The sequence below is a fragment of the Siniperca chuatsi genome, linkage group LG2, assembly GCF_020085105.1.
Source record: "Siniperca chuatsi isolate FFG_IHB_CAS linkage group LG2, ASM2008510v1, whole genome shotgun sequence".
In the NCBI taxonomy this organism is placed as follows: Eukaryota; Metazoa; Chordata; class Actinopteri; order Centrarchiformes; family Sinipercidae; genus Siniperca; species Siniperca chuatsi.
The window spans coordinates 6,201,121-6,214,799 of NC_058043.1; the positions used below are offsets into that span (position 1 = coordinate 6,201,121).

General features: G+C 38.8%; 1 protein-coding gene across 13 annotated transcripts in view; it reads right to left on the minus strand.

Moving 5' to 3' along the window:
- Nucleotides 1–9,100, minus strand: part of slmapa (sarcolemma associated protein a) — a 68,317-nt gene extending 59,217 nt beyond the window's left edge. For 11 of the 13 annotated variants that reach the window (XM_044210345.1, XM_044210341.1, XM_044210354.1 and 8 more), the window contains exon 1: nt 7,276–9,100. In XM_044210345.1, the coding sequence (XP_044066280.1) occupies nt 7,276–7,473 (198 nt within the window). In that variant the 5' untranslated portion in view covers nt 7,474–9,100. The remainder of the gene's footprint in view (nt 1–7,275) is intronic. The other 2 variants (XM_044210277.1, XM_044210264.1) reach the window with 2 other exon arrangements.
- Between the last annotated feature and the right edge of the window lie 4,579 nt (nt 9,101–13,679).

The following is a 13,679-nucleotide window of genomic DNA, read 5'->3' on the forward strand; positions in this document are numbered from 1 at the left end:
TAAAGAGGCTGGTGAATGATGCTGTATTAAAACCGTGCCCTGACTAACTGAATGTGGCCTGTGTCTTACAGTGATGTTAGCACTCTTGTTGCAGTGAGGCTGTAGCAGTGAGGATTTATGCTTTGCAGAGGCAGCTTGGGATGGCGGTGTATTTTCCAAACAAATTATCCTTTTAAAAAACAGTCAGTGTTTTCATGTACACCATATTTATTCAGAGATTTTAGGATTGAATCAATTCCAAAAACAGCTGACAGCTGTATAAATTGCCTTTCTAGTCATGCAGCTATACGCGTATCCATTCACACACATTACGTTTGTGCTTACTGACGCTGAGTGTTAGGGGGCACTTGTAGTGCAGCAGTAACACAAAAAAGGTATAGGGAATGGAGAATCTGTTCCCTATTTCAGAGTATATCTGGCCCCACCTGAGGCCTACAGCAATCTAATGACTCATCAACTGTAGGGAGTGTGTGTGTGTGTTCTCATTATAACCGAACAACTAGACTGACAACAACATAATCTTTCACCAAGCACAAACAAGACCTGATGTGCTTCTATAGGATGAGACATCCTGGAAAATTAATTGCTGTTGTGCCACTGCCAAAATTGTAACACCCAGGTCTGACAGCTGCACAAATTGCAATTTGAGTCCTTAAATCTATTTACGTTGACCTTAAATCAACAACACATATTACATTAGTCATGCTACTAGACAAGTGAGGCTGTAAAGTGCATTACACACCAGAAACTTAAATTGTATTCACTCGGGTAAGTTTCTCCTGAGAGTGGAGAAGAGCGGAGGACATGTTATTACCAAAATCAAACAGTTTATCCTCCAAAATTCAAATGTCAGCTTGTTAACATGCTAACTTTTAGCCTGTAATGTTAAGGGTGTTAACATGTTTGTAAGCATTCTGCAGACATGCTTACAAATGTGCATTTCCATCCCTAGAGCCTAGAACCCTAGTTAAAAACACAAGAGGAAAAAGGAAACAGCAAAAACTTCTGCCAAACTCGTAGTTAAGGTTTAAAGCATGCCAAGTGTTTGCTTATCAACAAAAGGGCTGTAACTTTTTCAACAAATCAAGTTTGAATGAAAGAGAACCAACACATAAATTTGTCCAAATTATTTTAAATGCAACCATTATAGCCTAATCCTAAACTACATTGCATAATTTACATGGTTCTGTTAATTTGTGCCGTCTCCGTTGTTTAAGTGCCTTACAAATAAGGTCAATTCATATTTGTTGTTGTGATAACCTTCCTGTAGGGCAATTGCATTTTACCATAATTTGCAAAGGGCAACGGGGCATGCACAAGATCAGAGTGAAATTTTACACTCCCGCTAGATTACAAGGCACAGCCTGTTGCTCTCAAAGTTGGGACAGATCATTAAAAGATTGAATATTTAATTTTTCCCCACCAAAAAGGTTCAAATAGTAGTTTGAATTTCAAATGAACCTTGACAGCTTTAGTCAATATGCTGACTAAATGCTAAATATTGGTCAGTGATGCTAAATATCACTGATCAAGAAATTAAAACTGAACTGATCAGAGTTGTTTTGTTTCACATCCTTCACACTACCTTTACGGTTTATTGCTTTGATGAAATTTAAAAACTTAAGAAAATGTAAACATGATATGAACTATAATTTTACTTCCACTGCACTTATTTCCATCATAGTGGAATTACAACATTTGCAAAAGGATACATTCAGAGGTTCAGTATAAGCAGACAGCAGCTGATGTTCTCATTTACAACCACTGAAAAATATGATTTAAACAGGTCCCAAATGAGCAGCAGCCGTAGAGCTAAATACAGTACATAACTCACCACGGAACCTTTATAATAGTACGATAAACACTAAGTACAAAATGACAATGTTTTTTCACCTGGCGGGAGGGATATTCCCTCTGTGGAGCTCAGCACAGGCTTCTACTTGCCAACTGGTATACAGCTGTTTAAAACCATGAGACATCAAGCTGATTAGACTCTTAAACCATTTATTCATATTATAATTAAAGTCTGGGTTTCCCCTGCACTCTTTTCACTTCTCAACTCTAAATCCTCCACAGAGGACTGACCAAACGTGACAATAGCCTGCAGAAAATACTGCGGATCCTGATGTGAGGTATTGCATGGGGCATATAAGCCGCCAGCAGGGAAACAAGCAGCACAAGACGACAAATTTTGCTCCAACAATGTATCACACATAGCTGCAGCACTGATGCTGCAGTATGTGGACTCGCTAGTAGACTATTAATGAAGCAGGAAGCCCGACGATTCAACATTTCGGACGCTTACCTGCTAGTATAAATAAACACATGCTGCACCCAACCAAGAATTGGATTAGCATGTTGAATTCATTGATATTTCATTTACTTTTTCTTGTAACATTTACTAAAACCTGGTTGTAGCTTGGACACCAAAAAAGTGTTGTCTTTACAGATCAGTGTCAGGGCTCTGTAGGTGGAGTTACCAAGTAGTGTTACAACTGTGACCTCCAGAAGGGTAAACCTGGTCTGATACGGTCAACTGGCACGTGTTAAGGTTCAGTGTCCACACTCACTGGATGAATGAATGAATGAATGACTGGATGAATAAGTGATACAGCTGCTTTACAGAGATCTCCACTGTGAGTGCTAAATCTGGTTTAATCTACTACGTATCTGCCTGTGCACACCACCGACTGACTGACAGGCTGTTCAGAGCTTTCTGAGTGGCTTAGTGACAGCCTGGTTGGTTTAATGACAGTTACTGAAAGCTGAATAACTGCTCTGTCTCAAGTATAAGGACACTTGTTAGGTAGCATTTCAAGTCGTTTTCACAACAGAAAAGCAGAGTTGCAACATAAACAATGGCTCTGTTCCATCAAGTGTCCCAATGAGTCGTTATACACACCACCATGGCCTTGGAACTGGCCTTTATTGGTGTTAATACATCCACTTGTTTTCCCACTTTTTTTCAAGAGAAGCAAAAGCTCTAAAATGTTAAGTATAAGTCTGGTGTCATTCTATAGGTTTCTTATTGTCAACAAATCCACAAAAAGACCAAAACCAACAATGTGGTAGTCCGTCTTTCAATACTTTCTGACTTCCCTACTCTGTCTGTGGCATTCAGCCCCAAGTCCACTAAAGATCTATATCTTTAAAAAACACCTCACAAATATTTTAGTTTAGTCATTTCCTAAAACAAATTGGTCAATGTAGTTCTTAACAAACTTTACCTAAACAGGAGAAAGGTTGTTGACTATTTTCAGCAGCGTAATTAATACACATTTGGTGTTCTAGTGAGCGAGTATTCCCAGTAGCAGGACGGTTTGTGTGGAGTTGACTCAAAATAAACTTTAGTGTATGTGTTCATGGTAATGAAAGTGGTGGTAATGAATGGAGGTCATGTCACACAGTGTAACAATGTTTTTTAAAGTTTAGTGTTTTAATAGTTTTAGTCAGTGCTAATGACAATCGGCAGCAAAAAAGTACCCAGCCCTTATTATAAATCAGGCAGGGCATATGCAAAGCTCCCCTGAAAGTTCCTGTTTGGGGAAATTTTAAAGCAGGAGTATTTTGAATTCAATGTCTCCATGCTGAACAACCTTGGGACTGTGAAAAACAAGTTACATTCAACATTTACCACTAGCATGGTTATATAGTTTTTGTCTTGTTTTCATGGAATGTAAACAAACTTCAGCTGGGGTTGACATATGGTTGCTGTAGCAGTGATGATAAAAAGAAATAACTATAAATGGAAAATATGTGATAGACTCCAGTAGACAAAAACTATTTATACAGTATAAACCATGAAATCACAGTATCTTTAAATCACATTTCAATCTGGGGACAGTTTTTTAACGTTACGGAGGAAGGAAGCAACAATGAATAGCACTGACATCTCATCTGACTGTCCTTCGGTTGGACAGCAGGCTGTCTGATTGTCTGGATCTCAGCTCCTCTAGAACTGTGGTTCCCAAACTGAGGTCCCAAGACCTTCGGGGGTTAAAAGAGAAGCAGCTGGGTCTGATCTGACCTTCCCATGATGGCTGCTGCTTAAATAAGAACACACTTTATTATTCTTTAAGAGCCCTTCAGATATTCATCCCACCAGCTGTGCTCATCTCAATTACTATCCTTCCTTCACAGTAGTCAGTGTCAAGGCAACACTCCCAGCAGGAGGCTGTGACATCAGCAAGCTACAGTACATAACAGGTCACAATCCTTAATCACATTTCAGTCTGGCTGCAAAACAATAAAACTGACCAAACATAGAAGACATGATGTCATCATGTGGTGATTTTTTCCAGCGGCTCTAGTGGAACATCAGGTTTTGCCGTCAGTCCCTCAGAATCGAAGAGTGAGAGATCTTTGCGGGGATCTCTTCCAGTCCTACAGTAGCAGACCCTGCTCTGATGTACAGAATGACAACATCAATAATAAAGCAATCTGCTGGATCACTGGGCCAACTGATTGATTCATCAATCACAGGATGCGACCAATCACACCTGTTTCTCTCCAGTGCACACTTATTACACACACAGACAAGATGGAGGTGAAATCTGCTGAGCACAAAAACCACCACAAGTATGAATATGTGCCTAACACATTTTAAAACAGTTTTCATCGACATTTTACCTTGTTCTACTTTTGGTTGCTGCGTGGTATGGTCGATCACAACGCTCATAGTCAGAACAATTCAGGCAAAAGCAACAAACTTGGATCAAACTCTGTTTCAACAGGATATTAGAGCAAAGTGAAACTATTGGCTGGTTTTTGAACAAACTTAAACTGCAGACTCATGTGACAGACCATGTTCTTACTACAAGAGGAACCTACAGTTATGAGGTATTGGTTAGGCAAGCCAGGTCTATGTGCTTAATTCCTGTGTGTGTGTGTGTGTGTGTGTGTGTGTGTGTGTGTGTGTGTGTGTGTGTGTGTGTTTTTGCAAGAAAAAGTGAATACTGAGCCATTGCCGTTTAACAGTCTATCTGCATCTCTAAAAGCATCAAATGTATCAAAAACCTACTATAAACCAAAAAACTCCAAATTCTTGTGACCCATTTAAAGTTTGACTGACATTTCTGGCCTAATGTATAATGAAGCAATACATTACCATAAAAAAAGAGAAAAAAGAAATGTAATGTTTCTTTTCCCCATTGACATTCATTACTAAAAAGAAAGCCACAAAAACTTACATTTATATTAGTATGTTGTATTTAACTGGAGTACAGTTCAAATGTGAGCAACCAAGCATCTATCCAAAAAAATAAAAAATAAACCTTGTAAAGTGTTTCACATCTTAAAAAAAGTCTTTATCCAAAAACAGGTGTTGCAAAAGGCAGTTCTCTTATATTTGGGTCAAGAGAACACCTTTTGAATATTCATTCAATATCGGTGAAGCCTTTCTTGTACGATCGGGCTACTTCAGCACTACTTCAGAGCCCGTCAGTGACCAGGTTCATCATACTGAGAAACAATTGAACGGGTTTATCAGCTCAACAAAGTACCAGTACAGCTCTTATCCAAGCCATAAAAAACCTCAGGAGGTCCAAATGTTTTTGTGATTATCATCAGTTTCATCCATTTCAATACAGATATATTGGTGAATCGTTAGTGAATGTAGGTGTCTGCATGTTGGTCAATCCATGTGTGTGTGCATTTATTCCTGAACAGAGGAAAGGATGACGCTACTGGTGTCATTATAAATAGCTTACGGTGTGTGCGCCAACACACACAGGGTATTTCAAAGTCCCTGCAAGCCACATAGTTGGGTAATCCCATGGCTGTCTGAGCCTGTTCAACCTGTTCTACATAGAAACTACAGACACACAACGACAGATGCTACGACACGCAGATTTGATCCATTTGCTGCAGATCTCAGACCTGTGGATTGTAAAGAAATTACAGGTTGGTTTCCCAGATAAGATTAAGTCTAGTCCTAGACTGGACTAGGGACATTCCTCGACTGGACTAAGGACATTCCTCAATTGATATCTGCTCTGAATTTTGTTTAGTACAGGACTAAGTTTAAGTCCTGACTGGAAAATAAGCCCTGCAGCTGTTTTTTACTCTGTTCTATTCATTCATAAAGTAAAAGGAATTAACAATAACAGTTTTGACCTTCAACACTGACACTTTTCCTAATGATAGTTACTTTATACAGAGACAAACTGTATAAAAAGAAGACAGTAGTGCCTATAGGATTAGTGGATTTACAGAAAAATTATGATGCCAACATTAAGTGGTTCCAGCTTCTAAAATGTGATTTGCTGCTTTTTTCCCCTGTTTTTCCTCATGTTTTGATTTTGTAGCTTCTTGATTTATCACACAACAGTGAGGATAAGCAGGGTGAGTTTAAGATTTTGCCTTTAGTGTACCCAAAAATGACAACTTTGTTTTCAAGTTATTTGTGACATTAAAATGGTGCAGATGAAGAAGACAGGTCTTATGAATCAGGGCACATAACAAAATAGGACCCTGTATTTGAAACAAATCTGAGCCAAATGTCCAATAACAAAATAGATGTTCCCACAAAATAAAATGTACAATTTTTTTTACTGGATCTTTGTGTTTAAAATCTGAGAAAATATCCCTAACAGACAACACATATTGGTTTTAGAATAACACATTTATTATGACATACATCCTAACCTTCACGGTTGCAGAGTGGAAACAGAAAACAACAGCCGGGGTCATGACCTGAAAGGCTCCAGGTATGGAAAGTTCCTTGACATGGTAAAGAAGGACCAAGTATTTGTTGGATTTTGTTCATTCAGGTTCACACTGCACAATTACAGGCAGAGTTTGCACACAGAAGTCTCACAGGTAGCTTGTCAACTGGACAGGGTTTCGGTAAGCTGTCTTCAAGCAGGATAGATATTTTTGCAGAGGGCGGAACATAAATCCAGAATCCATCCAGACTTTATTTTGTTCTGCTTTTTTCCCCAACTTTCCTAGCATGAGGAACAGCATCTGTGCCTTTCTACCCATAATCCCTTGAGTTTTGGGAACATTTCCTGTGCTCAACTGGGATTATGTATTACAGTGTTGGATATGTCCACAGGAGGCAACACTCCAGAGTTTGATGTTTCCCTCCAAACATGCTTGATGTGCTTGCCTGCTGGAGAATTTTGGACAAGGTGTCTCAACTATTCAATTATGACTTTTCAACAAAAAGTGTGCGAAGAATTGCACCAAATTCATCTTAAATCCTGGAGGAAAGTCGATCCTGAAGGGAAAATACAGTAATAAAATAAGCCTGTCATTATCATCTTCTCTTACCTTGCCGGTCTTGTGGTCAAACCAGACCAGGGCATGATTCCTGGACAGCACCTTGCAGTCGAAGGTGGCATTGTTTTGTGCCGGGCGACACCGAGCCACAGACCTGCCGATCTTGACTGGCTCATCCAGGTATACATGCCGCTCCTGGAATGGGTGCGAGTTGGGTCGGCAGGCGAACACGGCCAGCGCTGAAGGCATTGATTTTGGCTTGAGAGTACTACTCCAACCAGAGACGAGGGACAGGTTTTCTTGATCCAGAGTGGCGGGCTTCTGTTGCAACTCCCCAATGAATAATCTACAATATCTGTGGCCTATATGTAGGCAGAACTGTTAGTCCTCTAAGCTTCTAGGCACTAACTAATAAACATTGTCCACTGTACACAGCCCGGGCTGCACCGCTTTCCCACTTCGATTCAACAAGACTCTCCTGTGTTTGAAAAAAATAAAAAACAAACCAACAGGTATAAAAAAGACAACACATTCCCTTCACTGACTGTCCACCAAAGCTACATAACGACACTTACATCTGACAGCAGGCACTATGTACAGACCAGGGTGCCATGTGTCAAGACATACATGACTGAGTATAGCTCTGACAGTCTGGCAAACAGCCTCCCACGTCCATCAAACTATTCCAGCACTGAAGCAGGTGAGGGAAGCCAGTCAGCCACCACAGACTTGATCTTTAATCTCCCAAGATAGCAACAGCTCACGCCAATAATTGTGACTACTGATCGAATGAGCTACCAATCCAGGAAACTATCTAATGTGTATGGGGAGCAGTTAATAAAAATATTGCGCGCTTTCTAGTTGTGTCAAGTCTTGTCTTGCGGTAAGATATCAAGGGGCACACACCCCAATGTGCAACACGCCAGTCGGTTTACACACGTTTGGCGTTTAGTAATGTGTCATCTGTAATTTATTAATTTACAGCCTGTCATAATCTGAGTGACATTTTTACACTGATACAGGGAACCTTAGCTAGCTACCTAACGTCACCACTCCCTCCAGAGAACACCTATAAGACCGCTAACGATACCTAGCAAGACTTAACGCCAAAAACAACCCTGAGTTGTAAAACATTCACGGTCCAATTATGGTTCGCCAACTAAAGCAGTCGCCACTCTTCGTCTGAATTAGTTAGTACAGAGGCTTCAAAACACTCAGCCGGGATGAACGGGGGATTAGCAGGTCTTCTTGTGCAACTAAAATGCTAATTGGCTAGCTCGCTAGAGGACAGGCAAAGCGCTAACTCTCGGCCAACGTTTTCTGGCGTTGTACCAGCAAGCTAGGCTAGGCTAATGAGTGCTGACAAACTTATCACCCAGGTCCTCAAATGTTTTCTCCCCACCCCTCTCAACCAGTTCGCTTACCGAATGGAGGCGAAATGCCATCCCTGTCTCCTGGAGCAAATAAAAGCATCAAGCTAGCCCGTCTTTTGGCTACTACGGAGCCCTGCAAGCGAACGTTAGCATGAATGTGGTGAGCTACCAAGCAGCTAGCCGGCTAACTGACAGTCAGGGCAGAAACAGACGCGGAAAAATCAGGGGAGTTTCTTGACTGCGGGTCCTCACGCATCACACCAGCCCGATTATCTTCCAGGAAAGACCTCGGTAAAAGCCACAAGTTGCGCAGTCGTCGTCTGTCTCAGTCCAGGTCGTGTTTGCCGTGACGGTTAACAGTTATAGCCGCCGCCTTCCTACAGTTTTTTGGAAGGAATCTAGAAGAAGTTGTCCTCCTCCGCAAGTCCAAGCCGCCATACTGTAACTAAAGAGCAGACACACAGGGTGCGTTCACTGCCCGATCAACTCCGCTCACCGCCGAGCTCATTAAATCACTTGACTCTGGGGGAAAAAACGTAGTCTTCGTTTTGGATTAAATGATATGCTGTTAATTACGGATACTTTGGAAGCCCAGTGCTGCTGGGTGGAAATGATGAAAAAATAAATAAATAAAAATACTTCGGATTATGAGTCATGATTTTGATTTACTAAATCAAGATTTCGAGATATTTAGTCAAAATGACGATTTAGGAAGTCAAAATTATTAAGACTTATTAAAAGGCATGTTTTTATTTTGGTCGTTCATATCTATTCTGTTAGGACATTAGGTTCCACAGTAGGCCATACACAGAGCCTTAGCTTTATATTTGGAAGTCAACTCAATTAGCCTAATTTTTTATTGGTTTAATACTATTCTTTTCAGGCTGGTGTAAATGTATCATATCTATCACATTTTGGATAAAATATGGTGTTTGGATTATGAAGGTAAAAATATAGGCCTGACTGATACGGCAGTCATGTCTTAATGAAAACATAAAATACAATATACCTACTATATTAACTGAAAATATTACTGATTTTGGTCCATGCCCAATATTTAATCACAGATAGTAGGCCTTTATCATGAACAACAGAACAACTGTAAAGTTTGTATTACAATATCTAAAATATTTAGATGTATTACAAATGTCAAAGCAATACAGTAATATTACAGAAATATTACTGTGATTTTTCAAAAGGGTGAAGATTTCACTACTAGATGGCAGTAAAACAAGGCTTTATGTCCTGTTTTTCATCTGTATTATATCATTTCATAATTCCAAACACATTTACAGTAAAAAAACAAACAACAAAAACATATTTTAGAGGTTTTCCCATTGGGATGCCGCAATTCTGTGATTTGGATTATAGTTTCAAAGGAAAGGGAATTTGGGGAGTTGGGGCTCCATTGGTTGCTTCACGAAACCCAGGGAGTCTACCTTTAAACTGGTTTTCTGTCTGAAGTTCCTGTTGTTGTGTTATGGTACTTTTCAGTAGACATATTCATAATACCACTACTGTAACTTTCCAGTATCACAAGAACACCATATGACAATATTTTACAGTTCCATCTTAAGGTTTTGTCCAGGTGACTTGATTTACGGACTGGGACAGCAGGGCGGGGTGGGGGCGACGTGTGAGGAGATCAAATTCTGCTTATGGCTCCAGAAACGTCCCTGCTGTGTTCTGGTGAACCGACAGCTGAGACCAAATCAATGTTGGATGAGACAGTAGAGCAGTTAAGTATGGGAGGATAAAACACCAGACATCCCTGCTGCTCATTTTGGGTTCAATTCAGTCATCATTTAACAGGAGATATAACAAAAAACATTCATAATTTATTGTTAATGTTTCCAGTTTCGTCCATCAAAACCTGTTCTCAGCCTTTTTTTGCCTGTCAGGCTGCATGTAGAGTCATGCAAAGTTTGACCCTTGTCTGATTCACAATTATGTGGTGAAATAAGAATACAAATCAACTATTAATATTATAACTATTAACTATTATTATAGCTGTAACCAGCTGAACTGTGGGTCCAGTCTATCAAATTATTCAGGAAGGGATAAAAAGATTTTTGCAGTTTTGTTCAGAATTCACTAACTGACTAAATTTTAAACAATTCACCCTCACTTTAAAGGTTTTTCACAAAATTGAGTTTTAACATTCAGATGGTTGCTATAGCGCCACCATTTGGGGAAACTGTTCCCTCAGTCTTGGCTTGTTTAGCAAAGTTCAGTGCTTTTCCCATTCTTGTTAAGGCACACTTGCCTGTAAAATACATTTCACAGAGATTAGATAAATATTGCCTTAAAAATATAGAAAATTGTTTATAGTAGTATTTACATTTGTACATGTTTTTATTTTCTGACCTATATTTTAGTGTATTATATTTTTTGCTAGTACTTCTATTCCTGTGTGCACTGACGTGACAGTGAGCTGCTGTAACAAAAGAGTTTCCCCTCGGGGATCAATAAAGTATTTCTGATTCTGATTAATGGGCCCAAATTGTGATTAATGATCTTCTTTGTAAAATAATATTTTTTATTTGAGTGTTAACATATAGGACATGTAGTGATAAATTTTCAAGAAGAGCAATCTAAATAGGTCTAAATAAAAAAAAGAAACAGTCAGCTTAAAAACTAAAAGCAGAAAAATCCCCATTTAAAATGGGTCTAAACATGCATTTAAATATTTAAATGTGCAATTCAATCACATGTGAATTAGGTCTTTTTATTCTTGTGATACAGTCTCTAGTAGAAATATATTTTTCTATCTACAAGTAATTTCTCAACCTCCCTAAAATAAACCCCAGATTGAGAATCTTTGATATAATTTTAAAGGACAACATATTTAATTTTCTATTATTATTATTATTATATTTAATAATAATAATAATTATTATATGGTTATGTTAGTTTGTAAATACTAGTAAAAGCATTTTGTATGTATTTATTTTACGCTTATATGTTTCATGTTTTGAATTTGTTGTGAGCAGTTTCATGCAGGAACTATCAGTAGAACGAAAATAGTTCCTACATGAAACTGCTCACAACAAATCTGTGGATCATCTTGAGTAACCGGATCATGATTTCTGGAAAGAGACGTTGCTGTTGAGTTTTTCAAATGTATTTTTTTGGCGCTATGAGCACCACAAGCCAAGTGCCATATAGTCCCAATATATTAAAAAAAGACAGACATCTCTACGGACGATATCTCAAAAACTCAGGTAACTCACACCAAAGCAATCTAGATGGATAAAAAGCACTACAGGTAAGAGGGAAAATATGTATTTTTGATTTTGGGGGTGAACTGTCCCTCTCAAACGACATGTTGTGGTTTTACAAAGAGTTATGTGCCGAACTATTTCTTGTCTGGGAACAGTAACTTGGGAGTCTCTGCTGGTTGCCTGGCAACCTGACAGTGATGACAAGACTTCAGGAAGTTACTGTGTTAGACGCGCTGGTATAGGCATATTTTATAATATTTGGACTGTTTCCCCCTGTTTTCAGTCTTTCTGGATGCTGCCTGTGGCTTCATATTTATAACCTGCACACATGAGAGTCTCAAAAGAAAAACAAATAACCATTTACTGTATTTTATTCACAACCATGTGTTGCTGATGTTTGGTGTAATATAATCACAATTTCTGTGCCAACAAGTTCTTTTAACACAACATCAAAAGCTGCTTTTCCACCAAAAGTACCAGGAACTTTTATCCCCAGGAACTACTTTTCAAGGAACTAAAAAGTTTCTTCAACCCATTGTTGTGGGTCATACATATTAGTATGTGGTCCTGCTGGGGGTCTCTGCAGGTCTGAGAGGCCTGAGGATTGATGCAGGGTTCACTTCGGGATCAGACTGATTATCAGTCTTTGACCAGAGTGAAGGACGAGACAAGGACTGAGCGACTAACACAGACTGTCAAGATCAACCAGAGGTGACAGACCCATCAGACCTTCACAGCCAAGTCTTGCAGCGTTATTGTAACGTGGTCCTGGTCCAGGTCTTGGTCATGGTATAGATCCTGGTCCTAGACCCAGCAGTCATGCCCAGCCCTCCAACAGAGCGAGCAGGGGACCAGCTGTCACTGTGCTAACAGTCTGACTATTATTTGAGATTTAACAGCATCTTACTGTGTTTAGCTTCTTAGCCCAGTTTGACATCACAGCGTCCAGTTACACAGCGTCTGTGTGTTGGTAACAAGCACATCACTAAAATATAAGCTGCGTTAAAAACTTACTTTTATCAAAGCACATTTTTATAAATGCTATGGTTTGTTTTATGTTGTCCTGTTTGCTAATCACTCTTGTTATTTAATTATCTACTTCAGCTTCATGTGAAGCACTTTGTAACATTGCTTTTGAGTTCATTACTATTATTAGTTCAGCAATAAGGATATTTTGCATTTTAAAGTTCTAAGGTTGTGTTATATTGAACGTTGCATTTTATTCCATATCTATTTAACTATTTGGCATATTTAATTTGATTCCATATTTAAGCTGAAATGCTTGCAAAGTCCTTAAACTGCTTACAAAAAATAGAAATGTGAACATTTACAATTTCATGACAACTGGCAACTGATGAAGATCCTGTGATATGATCTAAATATCCAAAACAGTTGCTATGTGGACCTCAATGTGAGATTTGTTTTCTCAACAACTGTTGTTGAATTTTCTATTAATTCATTTATTTATCTATTTATATATTAAGCTTATTATTTGTATGTGTACTGTATGTTCAAGTTAATTTGGTCAGTTCAACATAAATGAAATGTCAATTCTCTAGAGTATAAAAACCAACCAAAAATAAAAACATCAAAACCATACAGAATATACAGATAATGTGCAGAATTAGTTTAGTTTTAGTTAGTATTATATTTACTATTGGTTTACTGTAATACAATATTAGTAATTTAGCAAATATTAGTTACATTTCTGGAAATAAATCTGACTGATTTGCTTACTCAGACAGTGGAAGCATTGCTTTTTTTGTTGTTCTATCTGCTTACCTATAATAAGGTGGATTTGTGTCACAACTTGGGTCAGCAGGGGGTGCACCCCTTTCCTTCTGTAAGCACCCCCACT